General features: G+C 42.8%; 1 protein-coding gene across 1 annotated transcript in view; it reads left to right on the forward strand.

Annotated features, from left to right (window-relative positions):
• The window catches only part of ADGRG7 (adhesion G protein-coupled receptor G7), a 57,346-nt gene that overhangs the window by 11,392 nt on the left and 24,521 nt on the right, over positions 1–21,433 (forward strand). Inside the window, exons 2-8 of the mRNA XM_075061953.1 lie at positions 8,110–8,229; positions 14,466–14,585; positions 15,532–15,641; positions 18,037–18,171; positions 19,052–19,158; positions 19,960–20,078; positions 20,177–20,281. Coding sequence (XP_074918054.1) covers positions 8,110–8,229; positions 14,466–14,585; positions 15,532–15,641; positions 18,037–18,171; positions 19,052–19,158; positions 19,960–20,078; positions 20,177–20,281 — 816 coding nt within the window. The remainder of the gene's footprint in view (positions 1–8,109; positions 8,230–14,465; positions 14,586–15,531; positions 15,642–18,036; positions 18,172–19,051; positions 19,159–19,959; positions 20,079–20,176; positions 20,282–21,433) is intronic.

A 21,433-nucleotide genomic window follows, 5' to 3' on the forward strand; every position in this document is an offset into this window, starting at 1 on the left:
TGCTGCCCAAGCGCTGCGCCGCACCAAGCCCCCGCCCTCCCCGAGCACCATGCTGCTCTAAGCCCCCACCCCTACGAGCGTCGTGCCAAGCCCCCACTCCCCCTCCAAGCACCATGCTGCTCTAAGCCCCCACCCCCCTCCGAGTGCTGCGCCAAGTCCCAGCTCCCCCCAAGCGCCACGTAGCCGAAACAAAAAAAAACAACCCTCCAGCACTGCCCTGACGAATCAAAAATCCCCCCCACAAAAAAAACGAGCGCTGCCCCGCCCCAAGGTACCTCCCCAAGCACGTGTTTGGTCAGCTGGTGCCTGGAGCTGGCCCTGTTGCTATGGGACTTGGGCATGCTACATATAGTTTAGATCAGTAGTTCTCAACCAGGGCTCCAGAGCCCATTGGAGAGCTGCGAGCAGGTTTCAGGGGACCCGCCAAGCGGGGCTGGCATTAGCCTTGCTGGGGCCCAGGGCAGAGAGCTGAAGCCCCACCACCTGGGGCTGAAGCTCAGGGCTCCAAGCACTGCCACCCTGGGCTGAAGCTGAAGCCTGAGCAACTTAGCTTCATGGGGCCCCCTGTGGCATGGGGCCCTAGGCAATTGCCCTGCTTGCTATGCCATAATGCCGGCCCTGACTTTTATATGCAGAAAAACAGCTGTGGCACAGATGCACTGTGAAATTTTTATAGCATTTATAAAGAAAAAGGTAGAGAATCCCTGGTTTAGATGGTCACTTTTAAAACCTTGTCTTGGAGTTTCAGTATTGTCAATACTCATGGAAGCTGATGTTTTTCTGAGAACTGCAGCTCATGAGATTGTGATTATATGAGAATCTTAGCTTTCATTAAAAAGAAAAATTAAGATTCTAGGCATCATCAGTTAGGAGAAAAGGTTGAAAATGTGAACCCTAAAGGCTCAAAAGGCAAATCAAAAGAACCCCAAATTTTTAAAATTTCATGATTTTTAAGCCAATATCATGATTTTGGGGACCTCTTTTATGATTTTTGAACACTTGGGCTTGGCAATACTGGAGTATTTTTTGTCTGAAGAGGTTACTGGTTCCCTTCCATCAAATAAGAGTTTGAAAAGAGAAATCCATGCAAAATGGTGAATGTGGAGACAGAAAATTCTAATCACATGAACAGAGCAGCGAAGCAGGGTTGAAACTAGACAGCAACAAATACAGCTGTATCCCGATCTTGGATTTGGCAGAATTTGTGGGATTAAAATTTTGATGCAGAATTAAATATGTTTGAAAATTCTAAAGTAAGGCAGACACTCTGCGCCCGCTTCTGCTCTTGGCTGCCTGGCTGACTCGGCATGGTAGCTATGTTTGTGCAGAAGTTGACCTTTTGTCATCATGGCCTTATGATTTTCTTGTTTTGTTTTAAAATGGTATGATTTCAGGCTGGAATGTCAGCCTTATTTTTTTTCATTCCTCTTTACAATTTATGACTAACACAGCCTCAGCTAGGCCTGCACTATGCACCCTAGATCTGTGTGCAGATCTACCCCCTGTTCCTGCCCTTAACAGGGTTGGGGTTCTAAAGGTTGGGATAAACCAGGAATGGCTGAGTGGGGCTGGGATGAACTAGGATCCCTCACCAACACTGAGGGGAATCTGTTAACAACTTCAATACAGCCTGAGGCTGCACTTCTGAGAAGAGCCTGTCTGGGTTCTTTGTCTGCTAGAGCGGTGATTCTCAAACTTTTGTACTGGTGACCCCTTTCACATAACAAGCCTCTGAGTGCGACCCCCCTCTTATAAATGAAAAACACTTTTTTTATATATGTAACAGTATTATAAATGCTGGAAGCGAAGCAGGGTTTGGGGTGGAGGCTGACAGCTCACGACCTCCCATGTAATAACCTCGTGACCCCGCTGAGGGGTCCTGACCCCCAGTTTGAGAATCCCTGTACTAGAACCTTGCTGCTTGGGAGCCAGGGAGAGCAAAAAGAGAAAATAAATGGAAAGGCAGAGGTCCCTGGTCTCCAGCAGGTGCCCTAAAATGTACAGATTCTGAAGGCTAACCCCACTGCTCATTGCATGACATGTTGTGGGGGAATCAAGCTCCTCATTGGCAATGAAATTATTCAGATCCTGGACAAGTTTTTCTTCCCTTCTGCAGGTTTTTCCACAGGAGAGGCAATCTGGATTTAACAGTTAACATGATGGCTAGTAGACGCACTACACAGATGCATTGAGTTGTACTAAAAAAAAAGACAGTGTTCTGTATTCGTCATGGGTACGACACATCTGAGGACTTGTCTACACAAACGTTTTGTTCACAGCAAGCGGAGTGTAAATCTCCCACACTAACCTGCCTCAGAGTAACTGTCCACGTGGACAGTTCATGGACATTAACAGTTTATGTGTTAATGCACATCAGCAGGGTCAACATACACACTTACGCTGAGGCAGGGTAGATTCACATCCAGTTTGCAGGAAACTGTTTGTGTATACAAGCCCTGAGTAAAACCAAGTAGTAATATTAAATAACAACACATTAGTGTAACACAGATAAGATCACAACAACAAAAATCAAGCAACACCTGTCAGTATTCCGAAAACAGAATTAACTCAAGCCATTTTGCACATCCCTTATATTTTATATTGTACTTTCAATGACAAATGGTATTATTTGCTAACGGTAATATATTAAGCTACTGATTTACTGTAACAAGAAAATCAGAAATAGAAAATAGTGTGTGTATACATGCTGGCCAAGTCTGCATTGTTGATGGAATTCTTAATTTTTGATTTTTCCGACTTCACAATTTTTAGCCTGTGTGATAAAAACATTGTGTTAACAAGTTTTGCACTTTAGTTTCTTCAGTATTTTTAAGTAAAAGAGACTTGCCCATGCTCTGGTATGTTACTTGTAATTAGGCTATGACCTTGAGGGCCCATTTAGGCAAATAGGTTATAGCTTACATTTTGTTGCAGTTATTGTATAGCCTAGAATAGTTTTCTATTAGTTGACAGTGTGAGAGCTTTGTCTTTATAAAGAAAAAAAGGGCAGACATTTATTTTTAAAGAAATCTTAAAGTTTTCAGAGCTTCACAGAATGGAACAAATACTGTGGAACGTCCTGAAATTTCAGTGATTTGTGGTTTTTCTTCCATTCCTGATGTTGTGTGTCTCTCTTTTTTTTCTGGTAGGATTTTAATGAATAATTTGCATTCTCCTTCGGAAACACTATCTCAGCAAGATCGTGAGAGTGGCAATAGGCTCTTTGCCTGACTGTCCAGTGTGACAAAGTTCCTCCTCTACCTTGGTGGGTCCTGCGCTTATTGACAGATTTGTTCACCTCAGTGATCTTTCCCTCTTGCGGAACCCACAGTTTGGGTCAGCTCCTCCTGTGTCTGATCGGGAGTTGGGAGGTTTGGGGGGAACACGGGCCCGCCCTCTACTCCAGGTTCCAGCCCAGGGCCCTGTGGATCGCAGCTGTCTATAGTGCCTCCTGTAGCAGCTGGCATGACAGCTACAACTCCCTGGGCTCTTCCCCATGGCCTCCTCCAAACACTTCTTTATCCTCAGCACAGGACCTTCCTCCTGGTGTCTCACAATGCTTGTCCTCCTCAATCCTCCAGCAGTACACTCTCTCACGCTCAGCTCCTTGTCTTCTTGCTCCCAGCTCCTCACACACACTCCTTCTCCTCTGGTCCTCCCTGCCTGACTGGAGTGAGCTCCTTTTTAAAGCCAGGCCCTGATTAGCTGCCTTGATTGGCTTGCAGGTGTTCTAATTAAGTAGCTATCTCTACTGCCTTCTAGAAGGTCTTAATTGGCTCCGGGTGCCTTGATTAACCTGGAGCAACTGCCATTTGGTTACCAGGGTACTAGGGATTTGTTTACCCTGGGGCTAACATACCTGTTTCTCAGTACTTTACTGTAGCCATCTGGCCTTGCCCCATCACACCAGGCACTCGAAGAATATACGTTCATGTTATAAATGGGACATGGTTTTATTAGGTTTTGCTAAAAATGCTAGCATGATCAGAAGTGGTACACTTGGCAATTCACAGAATGTGTTCTGAAGTGGTGTATTCAAAGCCTACTGAGTATAATATACTGACGTAGTATGTGTATATGTCCATGTGTCTCACCAGTGGCTAGCCTCTTATGTCTACAATGTAATCAAAAAAAAGTTCCACCAAGCCTCAGAGCCCAGGTCAATTGACTCAGGCTTGTGGGGCTTGGGCTGTGGGGGCTAAAAATAGGAGCATAACTGTTCTGCTTTGGGCTGGAGCCTGGGTTCTGAGAGTCACTCCCACTTGTGGAGTTCAGAGCCCAGGCTTTAGCTCAGGGGGGGAAAACTTTTTGGCCTGAGGTCCGCATCGGGTTTCATAAATTGTATGGAGGGCCCAGTTAGGGGACGGGGTTGTGGCTTGGCCCTCACCTGCCCCCCTGGGACTCCTGCCCTATCCAATCCCACCTGTTCCCTGACGGCTCCTCTGGGACCCCTGCTCCGTCCACACACTACCACTCCCTGTCTCCTGACTGTCCCTGGATCCCCGCTGCCGCATCCAACCCCTCCTCTCATTCCGGACGCCCCCCCTCCGGGACACCTGCCCCATCCAACCACCCCTTCTCCCTGTCCCCTGACTGCCCCCAAAGCCCCTGCCCCTGACTGTCCCCAGCAGCCCCATCCAACCCCCTTCCTCCTTCCTGATTGCCCCCCAGGACCCTTGCCCCCATTCAACCCCCTGTTCCTCCCCCGACTGCCCTGCCCCCTATCCACACCCCCGCCCCCTGACAACCACCCCAAACTGCCCTGCCCTCTATCCAACCCCCCCTGCTCCCTGCCCCCTTACTGCGCTGCCTGGAGCACCGGTGGCTGGTGGTGCTACAGCTGCACTGCCTGGCTGGAGCTGGGCCACTCTGCCATCGCACAGCACAGAGCATCGGGTCAGGCCAGGCTCTGCAGCTGTGTTGCCTCAGGAACTCACAGCCCTGCCACCCAGATCATTGTGCTGGCGGTGAAGCGAGTAAGCTGAGGCTGCGGGGAAGGGAGGACAACAGGGGAGGGGCCTGGGGCTAGCCTCCCAGGCCAGGAGCTCGGGGGGAGGGCAGGAAGGTCCCACGGGCCAGATGTGGATAGTTGGGCTAGAGCAGAGGTGGGATAGTTTTCCCACCTCTGCTCTAGCCCAAGCCTGAATGCCTACACTGTAATGTTTAGCCCTGCAGTCCAAGCTCCACAAGCTGGAGTCAGATGACCCAGGCCTGCCGTGGCCATGCTGCAGTTCTTTTATTGCAATGTAGATGTATCAAGGATATGTCTACATTTGAATTGGGAAGTGTGATTCGCACCACGTGTCAACATACCTGTGCTAGTTTGGCTTGATAGAGCACCCAAGAATACAGTGTCTTCGCAGCAGTGTAGGCGGCAGCTACCCATGCAGGAGGTTGGGTGGAGTTATACGTGGAGTGGCTAGCCTGAGCAGCCACCTGAGCTGCCCTGGGCACGCTGCTGTTCTGAGGCACTACCTTCAGCAGAGCTAGTGCAGGTATATCTTCACAAGTTGGGAAGCACACCTCCCAGCTGAAATGTTGACATATCCTAAGACTGTAACAGCTTGCTACATATTCAGACCTGAAGGAATTACTCCTCTAGCTTAATGGTAGGCGGTGGTGGTACTATGGATCCTCAGTTTGATTCCAACTGATGCTCAATGTAGCTTTACACATGTGGCCACTGTGTGTTTTTTACATGCACATGCATCAAAGTGATTTTTCAATTGCTTTATTATGTTTATTATTGAGCACAGTCTATTCCTCAGTGAGGGCTCTGTTCATGCCAGGTGTTGTGCTCTCCATTTTTCTTGTGACACTGTTCAAAATATGTGTCTAGAATTGTTTTCACCGGAAAAAAATGGATTTTTTTCCCCAGTCTCTCATGACTCAAAGATAACTGCAGGGATTGTACTCAAATGCCTGAATAAAAAAATCTCTCTCCAGCCAGAGACTAGGTGTGGGAATTTACAGCTCCAAAACTGAATGTGAAAATAAAGAGTATTCATGGAAAGTTTTACAGCCTCCATTATAGTAGGTACTACCAGGCGTCTGTGATAAAAAAAACAAACAGCTGATTCCCTATCTATGCCCTGTACTTCCCTTTCGTATACTCCGATGGACCTGATTACATTGTCCTGGAAGATACAAGTTAAAAAACAGGTGCAGCCATGCTAATTCCTCTTACATGACCTTGGTGGTAGAGCTCCCTGAGCTGCTCCTTCGGATTGCTCTTCTAGTTGCAGGTTAAAAGAAAACAGTGCATTTAGTTCTGCTGTCAGTTATACCATTGTAAATCTAGAGTGATGCCACTGAAGTTAGGGGAGTTAATTTGAGATCTGGGATCCAATCTAAAGTCTTTCAATTGATTTGAATGGGAGAGGGATTGGGTCTTTAGAGTGGTGCAATGGAGAGCAGATTTTGGCTCAGTGGGTTTAACCATTAGAAGAGACTGGAACTGATCAAATATTTTATACAAACTGACTTATTAAAATCTTTCAGCCAAATTCTGCTTTCAGTTACGCTGGTGTAAACCAGGAGTATTTCCATTGCCTTAATTGGAATTATTCCAGATTTAAAGCAGAGTTTGACCCTATATTGTTTAAATGCCATAATAATACCTAATTCTTACATAACATTTTTTTAATCTATAGATCTTAAAGTGCTTTACAAAGAAGGTCAGTATGGAGAAACTGAGGCACGGGGCGGTAAATGAATTGTCCAGCATCGCTCAGCAGGCCAGTGGCAAGGCCAGGAATAGAACTCCTGAGTCCCTGGAGCTGAGCGCTAGATATTATTACTTATCAATATTCTGGGACATTTGCTATTCCTACAATAGTTTTGCAAGTGGCTTTGGGGAAGTACTTATTTCCACTAAACTCCATTTTGCTTTATTAAATGGAATGAATTTTTATTTTGAGCTTACATTGTATAATGACATAGTAACCAATATGTGGAAGAGTTTTTTCATATTCTTAGATGTCCATGCTTTTCCAGAGTGCGGTTTACGTGAGTCTTTGGTCCTCATTGCAGATCCCAGAGGGTTCACATTAGGTTGTTGTACGTGTAATAGTGATTATACTGGAAGGGTACAGTAGTATCGCCACTATGTTGTTGTGTCTATACAACATATGGCCGCTTTCTTTTAAGAAAATAACCTGTTCTTGTTAATATATCCAATTTAAATGCAGGGAAGAAGGACAAGTGCTGGAACTGGGAAAGGTGTCTCCTAAAACAGGCGCACACACAATGTGTAGTTCTATTTGGGTTGTCCGCAGCCTCAGTGATGCTCGGTTTGCAGGCATTCGTGCATTTTATAAATTACACACAGCGCCCCCGGCTCAACCTAGAACTCTTCTTAGTGATTCTGGTCTGCGCGATTGTCCCTTTGTCTGTAGTATTTCTGGGGCCCTTTGCCACCATAGAATCAATGACTCTCATCTTGCATGGAGCTCCATGTTGAATCTCATTGAAATCATCCAGGTTCTACATAGGTGCAGGAGTTCACCCATGTGGAGCTCCTTGAAGAATTGGGGCCTAAGCGGGTATTCATATACTGCAGCTGGGAGGGGTGATTTCTAGCCCAGGTAAACAGACTTGCACTAGCTCAGCTCAAGCTAGCGTGCTAAAAATAAGTGTGGAGTTTGCAGCATAGGTGGTGGCTCAAGCTACACACCTGAGTCCAAGCCCACCTGACTCCCTGGGTCTGAGTGTGGGTGGCTAGCTCGAGCCTCCGCCAATGTTATTTCAATAGCCACACTGTTTTTTAGCATGCAGCTCAGGTGGAGCTAGCGCACATCTGTCTAGCCATGTTGGGAATCACACCTACCAGCTGCAGTGTAGGTGTATCCTAAACACCTAAGCCATAGACTCTCAGCTCCTCCTGTTGTGGAGGCTCTACAGAACAACCTTTGACTAAGTTTTTAAGGGAGCCCCAAAGCAGAGATGGGACACTTCTACACCATACTCCTGCTGCTGATGGCAATACTTTGGCAGGCTGGGGATGGAAACGGAACATCTGTGTTGTATCTGTTGGAATGTGACTCATAGAATATAATGAAAGCATTGTGATGGCTCTTTCATTTGTCAACTTTTTTCTTTTTTAAACAGAAACCTCATCCCCATCCCCATCCCCATCCCCATCCCCTCTGCTCTGTAAAAACAAGGGAGAGTATAGAAATGGAGTCTGCTTTTGCACAGAAGAATGGATAGGACGACGTTGTGACACAGGTGAGTGTGAATAATGTTATTTTTATGAATCAGTCAGAGAAGCTGGGGGTGCTCTGCTGGTTACAGGATTGGATTCTTGTGCAATAATGTTATTCATGTACTAGCTGGGACTGTTTATTTCAGTCATTTCTGTTGTGTTTTTAAAAGATGAGTATCAGAGGGATGCATTTAGTTTCATCCGACTATGGCCTGCTTCTAGACAACTTAGGCTTCTCTTTGAACCACTGACCATCACAATGGCCTAAAACTTTGAATCAGACTGGAGGTGCTGATACCGCTTCGTGCAGGAGAGAGCCAGTTCCATGGCAAAAGTAATTGGCCAAGATGGGAGCCTATCCCTGGCTTGTAGGGTGAAGGAGGCCAGTCTCTACCCTTGAATCTCTCTCCCCCATGTCACCTTCAGCCAGGGAATGGACTGGTGGCTCAATGTCAGCTTTCCAGCATGCAAGGAATGTTTAGGTTAAAGTTTTAGGAGCTTTTGGGCTATAACTCACGTCTAAATATCATCAGATTCACCAGCCTCTATTTTGTTGCTACTCACACATTTGTAGAAGAAGAGAGTAAATAAGGGGTCTTGTTCCCTTCCCCGTGTTGAGTCAGAGTGTGCCTGAAACATACACCACCACGGAGTCTAGTAAACAAGAGTCTGAAGAATGCACACAGCTCTGGACATCCTGCAGTATGATCTGTCTTAGGTATTTGTAATGGGGTACACACTGCACCCCTCCGGATTCAGCCCCTTGGCCCCTCTCCTCTGTGAATCAGGGACACTTCAGTCGGGTGCAACACCCAGTCCATTCTCCCTGATTGGGGCTGGAGTGGGAGGAGCTGATTAAGGGCTTCTTCAGAAGCACCTTGCACAGTATTATACAATCTCTCTTCCCTTGTCATCTGTGCACCTCCCAAACATCAATGAAACAAAACATCTGTAAAGCAGGGAACTATTATTTCCATATTACAGATGAAACTGAGGCACATAGAGATTAAGTATCTTGCCCAAGGTCACGCAGGAAGTCTGTGGCACAACTGGGAGTTGAACTCAGGTCTTCTGAGTCCCAGTCAATCCCCTAACCATAAACATACAAATAAAAATAAAATAAAACGATGGACCAGACTGTTTTTCAGTTCCTGCTTCAATCATTTGCTGGTGGCCTCTCACTTATATCAAGCCACTTCTGGAGCTACCCATGAACTTGGTTATTTGAATGTTACTTATCATCTCTTTTGTTAAACGAAAGAAGACCACAAAACAAAACTGGATTTGCAAACATTATGCTTGTTAAAAGGACACAATCAGCTCTCATTTGGACCAAAATTTAAGTTTTGTAAAAACAATTTGTTACAAAACCTAAAATAAGATAATTTCCCACTAATCTGTAATGCATATGCACAAAGTCACAGAATTAAGCTTGCATGGCCAATAAATAAATCTATTATTTGCTGACTTTCAAGTTCTTGTCTTTGCGATCCAAATATCGTTCTTCTCACATCGGGATTTTTTTAAATGTAAAATCCTAGGTTGCATTTTTTTAAAGAGTAAAAAGGTAAAAACAAATTACATCGTGTGTTACCCATAGGTGCCTAGAGTAGCCCACCCTGAAAATGCCAAGGTCAGGGCAGGCTGCCAAAAGGAGAGCAGATTCTTTCTCAGAACTGGTGGTTAACACTGAAGTTAGGCTCATAACCAGTCACAAACTGTGCTCCTGATCCCTTCACTCCCCACTGGTTATCAGGAAGCAAGAAAAATAAAAAATCACACAGGGCCCTTTATTGCACTCCAGTTCTCTGGCTCCCAATCAGCACGTAGGTCCAGTACAGTAAGGAGTTATTAAAATAAACTCTGCTCACTATACAAAATTTTCTTCCAAACCCCCAAAAGCCAGCCACATTACTCCAGGTCAACGTTAATTTGGATCTTACTCAAAATACCATGCTGCCAGCCAATCCTTTAGAATCTAAAACTAAAGATTTATTAGAAAAGAAAAGAACAAGAAGAGAAAAATGAACAAGAAGAGAGGTGTTAAATGGTAAAAGCAGTCAGATACATAAATAAGACTTCAGAGTCCATAGATCAGTTTCTTAGCAGTATTGGTGAGTTTGCTGGGCTGTAGTGTCCCTCTGGAACACATCCAAAGCTTGGATGGGTCATTCAGTCCTTTGTTCAGGGCTTCAGTTTGTAGAGACATTACTCCAGAGGTGAGAAGCAGGACTGAAGACAAAATGGAGAAGATGCAGCTGCCTCTTATATCCTTTGCAATGTGGCTTGTACTTTCTTTGTCCCAAACAAAACTCACAACACATGGGCACTTGCAGCCCCCTATCCACAGACATGATCCTACCCTACCCTACCCTACCCCTCCTGCTGACTCGTAGGTGTAACCCCTGCCTTCTCTCAATGGGTTCATTGTATAGCTGATTGCCTTTGATAGGCCATCAAGCATACTGGATAGTGCTAATACCAATCTGTCTGGGGGTGTCTCCCAGAAACAGAGCACAAGTTTGAAATACAGATATATCACACATTTGTAATTCACAATACAAAGACGATACAAACATATAGACAAGATTATCATACTTGGTAAATCACAACATTGTCACTGATACCTCACACGGCATATCTGATAAGATTCATTGCAATTTTATAATATTGATATCAATAATATCATAAGATCTCTCACATTATTTCCTACAGCATCACAATGTACAGCTAAAACAATTCCCCTGTCCTCAGCATGCACCCTTACCTGAAACTTCAGCACTGCAACACTGAGTGCTACCACTTAATAAAGATGTGGGACTAGCTATGTTAGAAGGTAGCAGGAGAAGGCCATTACGGTCAGGAGGGCCTCTATGTTTTTTGCCGCCCCAAGCATGGCAAGCAGGTGGCTTTTGGTGGCGTGCCTGCGGGAGGTCCGCCCACTGCTGCACCATCGGTGTCCCCACCGCCGAAGCCACGGGACCGGCAGACCTCCCACAGGCACACTGCTGAAAGCTGCCTGCCTGCTGCCCTCACAACGACTGGCACGCCACCTCCCACAGATTGCTGCCCTAGGCATGCGCTTGCTGCGCTGGTGCCTGGAGCTGCCCCTGATTATCATAAAGGGAGAGACATCTGGTGGGTGTTTGGGGGAGAGCCAGGTTTCTTAATGAGAGTGGAGGGCAATGGTGATTTGTAACAGCTGAGCAAAAGCTGAACAGAATTTCATGAGACAAAGAGTAGGCACATTGCTACCCTAAGGGAATTCCTCGGCTGACTATCAAAAATCTGCAAGTGATGGAAGTGTGAAGGTTTCTCAAACAAAAGTTTGCAGGAAACTTTTTGAATGACATGGTTAGGCAACCTAAATATATTGGTCGATACCAGTTCCCTCTGTAATTCTATTCAAATAGTTAGCAAATAAACATGGTCCTTAAGTATTTTATGTAGATATTCCCACATTTTGTCAAGGCACTAGAACCTGGCTAGTGAAACTAGCTAGTCTATTTTCATTGTCCAACCCCTCCCCACCCTCCAAATACGGGCAGCACAGATTGTGAAAAGTAAGGGTCTAATCCCTTACACTGTCTTCTGTGGAGGTACAACAGCTGAGGATCTGGCCCATAATTTGTAACTTCACAATGTCCCTTTAATTGTTGTATGCAATGAGACCAGAAGAAGAGCTGTGTGTGGCTCTAAAGCTTGTCTCTCTCACCAACAGAAGTTGGTCCAATACAAGTGTGACCATTGTCACTTGGAGAGGCCAGACTGAGGTTGCTCAGTCAGGGCAAACTGCAAAGAGTGGGGCATCTGATCCCCAAAACTAGTGGTTATTCTAGTAATTAGATCCACCAAGCCAGCAACAAAAGAGCTTACTGGTTACCCAATACCTTACTGGTTACCCAGAAGCCAAATACACAGCTCCCTTAAAGCAACTGAGCCCTGGGTTCCCACTCAGACAGGCAAGTCAACTATGATGAGGATTATTGAAAATCTTGTTCATCATACATAAAGTTCTAACAATCCCAAGGGATTGGACACTTTACCCAACTGGTCAATGAATATTTCAGATCTTACCCAAATACATGCTTACAGCCAATTCTTATTAACTAAACTAAGATTTATAAAAAAAAAAAAAAAAGAAGAAAGAGTACAGGTATTGTGGTTGAAAGATCATTTTACGTACAGATATGAATAGAGTTCTTATGTCAGTTTCATAGTAGAATCGTAGAATATCAGGGTTGGAAGGGACCTCAGGAGGTCATCTAGTCCAACCCCCTGCTCAAAGCAGGACCAATCCCCAACTAAATCATCCCAGCCAGGGTTTTGTCAAGCCTGACCTTAAAAACCTCCAAGGAAGGAGATTCCACCACCTCCCTAGGTAACCCATTCCAGTGCTTCACCGCCCTCCTAGTGAAATAGTTTTTCCTAACCTGACCTAAAAACCGTCCAATGGAAGGGGGATTTCCACCCAGCGCTTCTCTAAGGTAACTCCATTCTCAGGTGCTTCATACCGCCCTCGCTAGTGAAATGTTTTTCCTAATATCTCAACCTAACTACCTCGCACCATACTGCAAACTTGAAAGACCATTATTCCCTTGTTCTCGTCATCAGGTTAGCCATCTTGAGAACGAGTCCTAGATCCAATCCTCTTTGGAACCCCCTTTCAAGGTATCAGGTAGTTGAAAGCAGCTATCAAATCCCCCCTCATTCTTCTCTTCTGCAGACTGAACAATCCCAGTTCCCTCAGCCGCTCCTCATAAGTCATGTGCTCCAGCCCCCTAATCATTTTTGTTGCTCTCCATTAGACTCTTCCCAATTTTTCCACATTCTTCTTGTAGTGTGGGGCCCAAAACTGGACACAATATTCCAGCTGAGGCCTCACCAATGTCGAACAGAGGGGAATGATCTCGTCCCTCAATCTGCTGGCAATGCTCCTACTTATACAGCCCAAAATGCCGTTAGCGTTCTTGGCAACAAGGGCACAGTGTTGACTCATATCCAGCTTCTCGTCCACTGTAACCCCTAGGTTCTTTTCTGCAGAACTGCTGCCTAGCCACTCAGTCCCTAGTTTGTAGCAGTGCATGGGATTCTTCCGTCCTAAGTGCAGGACTCTGCACTTGTCCTTGTTGAACCTCATCAGGTTTCTTTTGGCCTAATCCTCTAGTAGAGATGGTGAGTTGCTGAGTTGCAAAAAGTTCTTTCCAGAATAATTTTTTCAGGTTGTAGTCCAAAAAGGCAGTCCATATATAGAGTTTGTTGAAATTCTTCTATGAGAATTAGCAGGGTAATCCAGACTGGAGCTGGAGACTTCAGTCTTCCAACTCAGGTTTCCCCTGACCAAGTTTAAGATCTCAAGTACAGGATTGAGGCCCTAGAGTTCTTTTATAGGTCTCTGGCAGGCTGTGATAGCCTTTTGACAGTATACTAACACAGCAGGCGTTCCTTGAATGAAAAATAGGTAATGCACATGAATTTCTTTGAAGTAAAAATCCCTATTTCCTATGTATACACTGGTAAACTAGTAGTATTAATTAACATAAGGCAATTATCCATTCAAACTATCAAGGCATTCCATTACGGCACAGACAATTTAAACTGAAGACAATGTAAGTAATATTTCCTGCAATATCTTACATCTTTGATCTTAAGGTTAACTGAACCATCCAAAAGGATAATATAATATACTTACAACACAAAAGGGAGTTAGCATCCACAAGCTAATTTGGTTATATGGTTAACATCTAACAAGAGATAAGTAAACACATACAGTTAATATTTACCTCTTATTCTCTACAATACGGGTTTGCATTTCAAAGCTCTAGTTTATCTAACGTGGCTTTGTTAGCTATTTATAAGGAATGGCCCTAATTACTACTTTATATACTTTTCTAATATGTCTTTAAAGGTTGAATTTGGGTCATTTAGCCTGCTAGTTGCTTAACTCTTTCTAGCTCAGTGTCACAAAAAGACATTACCTCACCCACTTTGTCTCTGTAACTGTCCCTTTAAGGCAGTAGTTTTCAACCTTTTGTCATTTGTGGACCCCTACAAATTTTGAATGGAGGTGCAGACCCCTTTGAAAATCTTACAGTTTGCAGACCCCCAGGAGTTCATGGACCACAGGTTGAAAACCACTGCTTTAAGTCACAAGTCTAAAGTTATAATCACCTCCTTTCTAGCTTTATATTTTGTGTTCTTCAAAATTGCTCTACATAATGATAGTATTTAACCTGAATGTATTTTGTTCCCTACATAGCTAATTTCTGTGAAAATAGTACTTACGTAGTCAACTCTTCAGAAAAGGTTACTTTTACAAGAATTGTAGTAGACAGATTTGGCTATTCTGCAGAAAAATGTGAAAACTTCACTGTAAACGGTAGGTGTTTCTTTCCTCTCCCCTCCTTCCCCCTCGACCCCCCCCCCACCGCCAAAAATGAATTTAAGGCTGGTGAAAGATGTCAGCTTATCAGACCAGGAGATGGAAGTCCTCTATTTAACCCCTGAACAGATACAGCCCTCCCCACACTGCGCTGCTACTATGTTTTGATGCTGATCCCTATGAAGGTGAAGAGGTAATTTAGTCTCCATATGTCAATGTAAATAAATATAATTTTCTCTTCATGTCCTTGGTCTCCAAGATGGACAGCAAAAATGCTAGTCCTGAATGGTGAGTTTTGTGAGTGGGATACCTGGACACTTGGAACTGGACTGAGATCACTAACTCATATCACATAAGCCACTGAGGTGGTAATTAAGTCAGCTACTACTGTGCAGAGAATTAATTTAATTGCACCATATGACAGAGAAATGTTTCAGGAAAAGTTATTAAAATATCATCCATTTATTCTGATTGGATTGTGGGTATTTTGTAAGTAAAAAACAGGAGTAGGAAATGAGTCAGTTGAATATTATATAACACAGTGAGTTTACACTACATACAATGTCTGATGATCTGTAGGACATCTCTTTGTTCCGTAATATTTATATTGTTACTGCCTTCACTATATTTCTGCTGGTAACCTGTGACAAATTTTCAAACCTATTGTCGGGGGAGGGGGGGAATTACCTGCTTAAGGGGTAGGCTTCTACAACCCTTACTTATGTAACTAATCCTTCCCTTATTTACATGAATAAACCCAATGACCTCAATAGCACTACTTGTTTGAATAACGGTTACATATATGAGTGAGAGTTACTGGATCAGGCCCTTAGAAGAAAATAATTTAAAAAATCGTTAATGAAGACCTGCAAAGCATGCTGACATCATATGACTGTGAAAGGACTTTGTTTTGTTTTGTTTTGTTTTGTTTTTTAAATTAAAGCTGGTACTCCAAAAGCAAGCCGGCAGTGCTTCAAAATAGGAAGAATACCTACTCTAGATGATGTGACGTTTGTGAACTGCAGTATAAACCTGAAAACCCTAATGGATGAGGTAATCCTGTCATTTAATATGTCATTTAAAGGGTTGCTACAACTACAGTGAAGGGGGCCTATAATGACCTTCATGATCTGAGTTTGGGATACAGATTCCAAATGCGGAGTTGGTTGAAACAGAAACAGGCTAAAATCCCCAATACATTCTGGCTGCTTTCCTCTTCCCTAGCCCAGTGAGCATTTTCCCACTGTTTAAGAACTAAACTTTTTATTGTCACAGATTTATAAAGATAGGTTCATGAGAAAATAGGATAAAGAACAGATTTGTCTTCACCAATAAAACTGATATAAAATATAATGAAGCTTTCAACCTGTTCCAGGCAATCAGATATGATTCCATATTACAATACAGCTGCACATACAGAAAAGAAATAAAGGTGGGATTTTCAAAAGCACTCACTTTTGGCCTGTGACTTCCCATTTGATTTGAGTGGGAGCAGAGTTCAATGCTGAACCCTTGAAAACTCCACCCTAAAATAAACTGGGAAAAAAGAGAGGAGAAGCAAGTTTACACATTGTCCCCTAGGTTCTCTCTTATGTGGGCGTTCCAAAGTATAGGGGTTTTTTTTGCTAATTATTTTAAAACTCATGAGCCTGCAAACTTTTATGCCTTCTTAGAGTGTAGCTGTAGCTACTTTAAGCCCCAGTTTAAAACAAAACCAAACAAAAAAGCTACAGTCCATGTAACTAGCAAAAGATGTGCCAATTCTTCATCATATTTATTTGCTCCCATGTACTGTCACCAACTCTGTCCGTGTTCTGTTTGCATCTTTAGATTGTGAGCCTGTCAGGGCAGGATTTGTCTCTTTTTCTGTACGGTGTTAGACTGGGGCCTCGGGGAGCTACCATAATATAAATATTTACTGCTACTACTACTAATAGTAATAACATAGGCTCTGTATTTGTGTTTTCAGTTTAAATTGTCATCCACAATACTTTTTTAACTTTTGAAGTTAGACTGCCAATCTAGTGAATTTTAAAGAAAACTCAGCATTTTTCAATTACAAATGATGATGGAGAATTTGGGAAAGCTATATCTGCAATGATCAGGCCCGTAACCCAGACCGCTTCTTCTGTGCTCTCAATGCTCAGGACTCTGAAAAAAATCAGGTCCTAGGAGGTTCAAGTTGGGAGCCCCACATTGGTGGATATTTCTGACCTTAATCTTTGTGTTTCAGTACCCCATCTGTAACATGGGGATAATTTGAAAATAAACTAAGGATTTTGAAGCACTCAGATATAACAGTGATAGGTACCATGATAGGTACTATATCCAGGCCAGGGTTTAAATAGTGTACATATGGGCACATGAATCCAATTATCCAGGTCAGCGTTAAGCTGTCATAACTTTGAGATCATCCTCCCTTCCATCAGTCTCCTGCCTCCTTCACTACACCGTTTCCAACTTTTGCAACAAATGAAGCAAGGGGTCCTGCAGACAACAGTCTCATTTACTACATAAACCTGACTCACCCCCAGAGAAGGTCCAGCCCCTGAATGAGGCAGGGGTCCTGTGGCAAAAATAGTATGTGATCGTGTAATTAAAGACTATAACACAATGCAGACATATACAGGGGTGGGAGCGGGGGTGCAAATTAAGGTTGCACGGGCAATGTTAATTCTAATATTTTCTATTTGAGTGCTTAATTTTGCAACCTTAATAATGTTCTTTTAACATAGTGTTTGTATGTAATGTGCACATAATGCATCTCCTGTAGTTACTAGTGCACAACTTCACTGCTCTGGAGGCTGCAAACCCACCTCTATATCTCAGAGTTTCACTCAAGCTTTATCATTTAAAGATTTATCAGTCATACTAGAACTACTTAGAGAAGGACTAGGCTACTTTAGTATGGCGTTTCCTTTGTTCTTCTGGTGGATTTTTAAAGTAATTTCAAATCTAATTCTGTTTATATAGCACACATTGTGAGTGGAAGGGGCTACAGAAGTCCATGGATTCAGAAGCTCAGGATAGGTCTGCAATGATAAAACCCCCCCGCAAGTTCTCAGAACCTGGGCTCCAGCCCAAGTCCAATCATCTACTAGGTAATTTTACAGCTCCACAGCTGAATCCCCACCCACCCAACTAAAGTCAGCTAACCCAGGCCAGCCTTGAGTCTTTTATTGCAGTGTAAACGTACCCTTAGTCATCGAGACAATATTTTATTGTATTTCTATGAGTGGGAGAAATGACTGTGTATAGTGGGCCAAATTCTCTACATGCTGTTGTAAGCTGGCACAGATATATTGAGTTAATAGGAGCTGTGTCAGTTTATAGCAGCAAATAATTTGGCTGTGAATCTGCTATTCTTTTATTTCATTAGAGAATGGGTATACAATTGGCCACTGTTTTCTCTCATATTTTCTTTTGTGATATACCATTTTTCTAACAGTTACGCAGTACAGATAACATTTCGTCCATTGCCAGTAATACCCAGATCCTTACTTCTGTGCCGGAGAAACTGACCACTGAGAACATCTCTACTGCTGCTGCTATTGCAGAGGAGATTCTGAAAAATTATTCTAAGGTGAGATTCACCAAGACTAAAAAAGTATTTTGTTTTATGGCTTAATGGGATATAGTAGGATGTTTGGGACACTTTTCCTCGCCCCACAGAAAATCAGTCTTTTCAGTTTCATTTAATCAAAAACAGCAACAAAACCCAAGTGTCTAATCTAGTTGCAATACATTTAACTATTGAACAGTGGATCTGAGTTCAGATCTCAAGCATCTTAGTGGAGTGTCCCTATCTCAGTTTCTGGGACAACACGGAGGATTCACCTCTATCAGTCACTTTATATTTTGTGCACTTGAAATTCAAATATCGGCATCAACTGAACCTGACATACTACATTAACCTTATTTTTTTGCCTATCTACATTTGAATAATGTGAAGTGCCTATGCGTCTGTTGGCTCAAAGCCTTTTTTTCCAGTAATAGCTCATTTTTATTTTAAATTTTTATTTAACAGGTTTATTATGGTAGTCCCTAACGGCCAACCAAGGGTGGGGTCCCATTGTGCTAGGCACTGGACACGCCAGAGTAGTAAATGGTCCCTGTCCTCAAGAGATTACCATCTATATAGACAGGACAGACACAACACACAAGGTGGGGAAGGGGTATAACACATAAGCAAAATGTCACTACAAGTTATGTTAGTTCCACATTATGAGTGAGTTTGTTTGTTGTTTGGGGGGAATTTATTTAGGAGAGGATCATCTAAATGGAAAGAAAAGGGAAGGGATGGAAGGCGAGGCAGACAGGGCTGGGGAGAAGAGGGTTACTTATTCTATATCCTTTTGATTAAGGCAAGTGTTAACAAACTATTCTATCGCAATACAGCGTATTAAAAGAAGTGAGTTTGTATACCATTCCTACTGAATATTTCCCTCTTTTCTGTTTGTCAGGAAGCTACTGCTACAATGGCTGCAGTGGCTACACTTAGCCAACTTTTGGATGCCAGAGTGAGTGAATTCAGCTTTACAGACAAGGACTTTTCTAATATTACAGAAAGGTAGTTACAATTTCTGTTTCTATTAAATTTGGTAAAACTAAACATGTCTGTCCATTTAAGATTAAAAATGGAACACAGTGGGACAAATTCATCTCCAGGGTAACTCCACTGATTCAGAAGTTACCCCAGAGATGAATGAAGTTTGCCCAGTTTTCCTAATCTGGAGATAGTGAGGTCTAGAGTTGGGGATGACAAGTCAGGTTACCTGCGTTCAGTTCCCAGCTTTGCCACTGATTTGCTGTGTCACCTTGGGCCAGTCAATTAACCAGTGCCTCGCTTTCCCTGTCTGTATAATGGGAGTAGGAGTTCATACCCTACCTCCTGGGGTGATGTGAAGCTTAATGAATATTAATAAATACACAGAGGTTCTTGTATGAAAGGAATCACGGAAGTGTGAAGTATTATTATTACTAGTAGGATATCCAGAGAATGGAAAAGGAGAGTTACTAGCATGCTAGTAAATTGTCTCCTTAAAGGAGCAGGTTCCTGAACACATTAATACACTTAGGAAAAAATCTCCGTTATCTAACCAACTATTAAATTGTAGCAATATTCTAGATTTTCCCCCTTGATGCGTAAAAGGCCAAATCCTAGTTTCACTGAAGTCAAAGGTAAATCTCCTGTTGACTTCGACAGTAATGGGATTTGGCCCTTAGAATAATAGATTTTTGGCCAAATTCTACCCTGTGCTACACTCTGTGGAACAAATTTGAAGTCACTGAGGGAGGGCAGACATTAGTTCTATGTTCTGATATACTTTACAGTGATAAGACATTTACACCATTCCTTACTTCAATGCAGCCTCACACAGACACTGGAAAATTTCTCTTTGGATGGCTCTGCTATTCAGCCCAATATTGCAGTTCAGAACATTTCATTGAAGTCAAATTCAACTACAGCTTTTTTCTCTGCACAGACAGGTAAGTTATTTGCTTTGTGGGAATAATAAGGACAATGAACAAATTTTTACAAATTCTGACAATTTGTACAAATTCTTTGGTGATTTTTGCCTACACAGTATCAGGAAGATTACAGTCTGAAAATATTCAGGTATCTGAAAATGACTTTAACACTACCAGCAATACAGAAGTTAAAATACAGATCAGCATTACAAAAAACAACAGTAAGTACACTCTTCTCTTCCCCAAAAACTAGTGCTGGGCAAATTCTGCACAAAAGTGTTCTCACAGTCCTTTGACTTAAATCTATGAAAATATGTCGTTTTTATGTACATATATTAGGGCACATATCATAGAACAAGAAGTGTACATGACAAAGGTAACTGTGTGACCGTATCTGTGAATCACTGCGGACTTATCTGTAACATGGCCTGAGTTGTTTTTATATTATAACTGTAATGAATGTGTGGTTACAGAGCTACAGACTCCAAAGTGAATCACTAAATGACACATCTCCATTAGAGGTTGGACTAAAAATTTCTACTCCAAAACTATACACTACTTCCGTGTAAGCTTACAAAGAAAATCTCTTTTGGCATCAAAGGATAGAGGTACATTTCCGCTTTATATGCCAGCTGCTAGCAACCTACACACAACAGAGCAGCTCTGAATCATTCCTGTAGTATAGGGTAGTGGTGCAAACAAGCAGACAATAAATATAAAATTACACCCAAACACTACGTTAAATGAACATTAATGTTGCAAAGTTGAGCACTCAAAGGTCAACTATGCAACCTTAATTTAGCCTTCTTGCTTGTATGCATTAGGATATAGTCTATGATTGTAGTATATGATACTATTTTTTTCACAGGACCTCTGCTTCATTCAGTACATGGGATGGATCATGCTCACCGAATGAGCAGCTATTCAATATTTTGTTTTTTCTTCATTCTACGTGTGTGGTCTGATGCCTTATTTACTACACACTATTATGCAAACCTTTCTCTGAGTAGTAATTTCCTTATGGGCTTTTTTATGATACCAGTCATGATGGTATTTGCGTACTTTACTTTCACAATATGCCTGTGAGGTAAAGAGGTATTCTTATCCCCATTTTACAGATGGGGAATCGAGGCACAGAGAGATTACAGTCAAAATTCCACTCATTTTGGTGCCCAATTTTTGGTGCACAGGACCTGATTTTTCAGAGTAAATTGTGTAATATAGCACTTCATAGTTCAAAGCACAGTGTTGATTAATTTAATTTGCAGCTCTGAGTCCTCAGCACTTCTGCAGATCAGACCCCAGGATCTCAACTTGGGCACCAGAAAAGGAGGAACACGCAATTGGCTAAGCAGAAAAAATACCATTTTCTG

Source organism: Chelonoidis abingdonii, chromosome 1 (genome assembly GCF_003597395.2).
Source record: "Chelonoidis abingdonii isolate Lonesome George chromosome 1, CheloAbing_2.0, whole genome shotgun sequence".
In the NCBI taxonomy this organism is placed as follows: domain Eukaryota; kingdom Metazoa; phylum Chordata; order Testudines; family Testudinidae; genus Chelonoidis; species Chelonoidis abingdonii.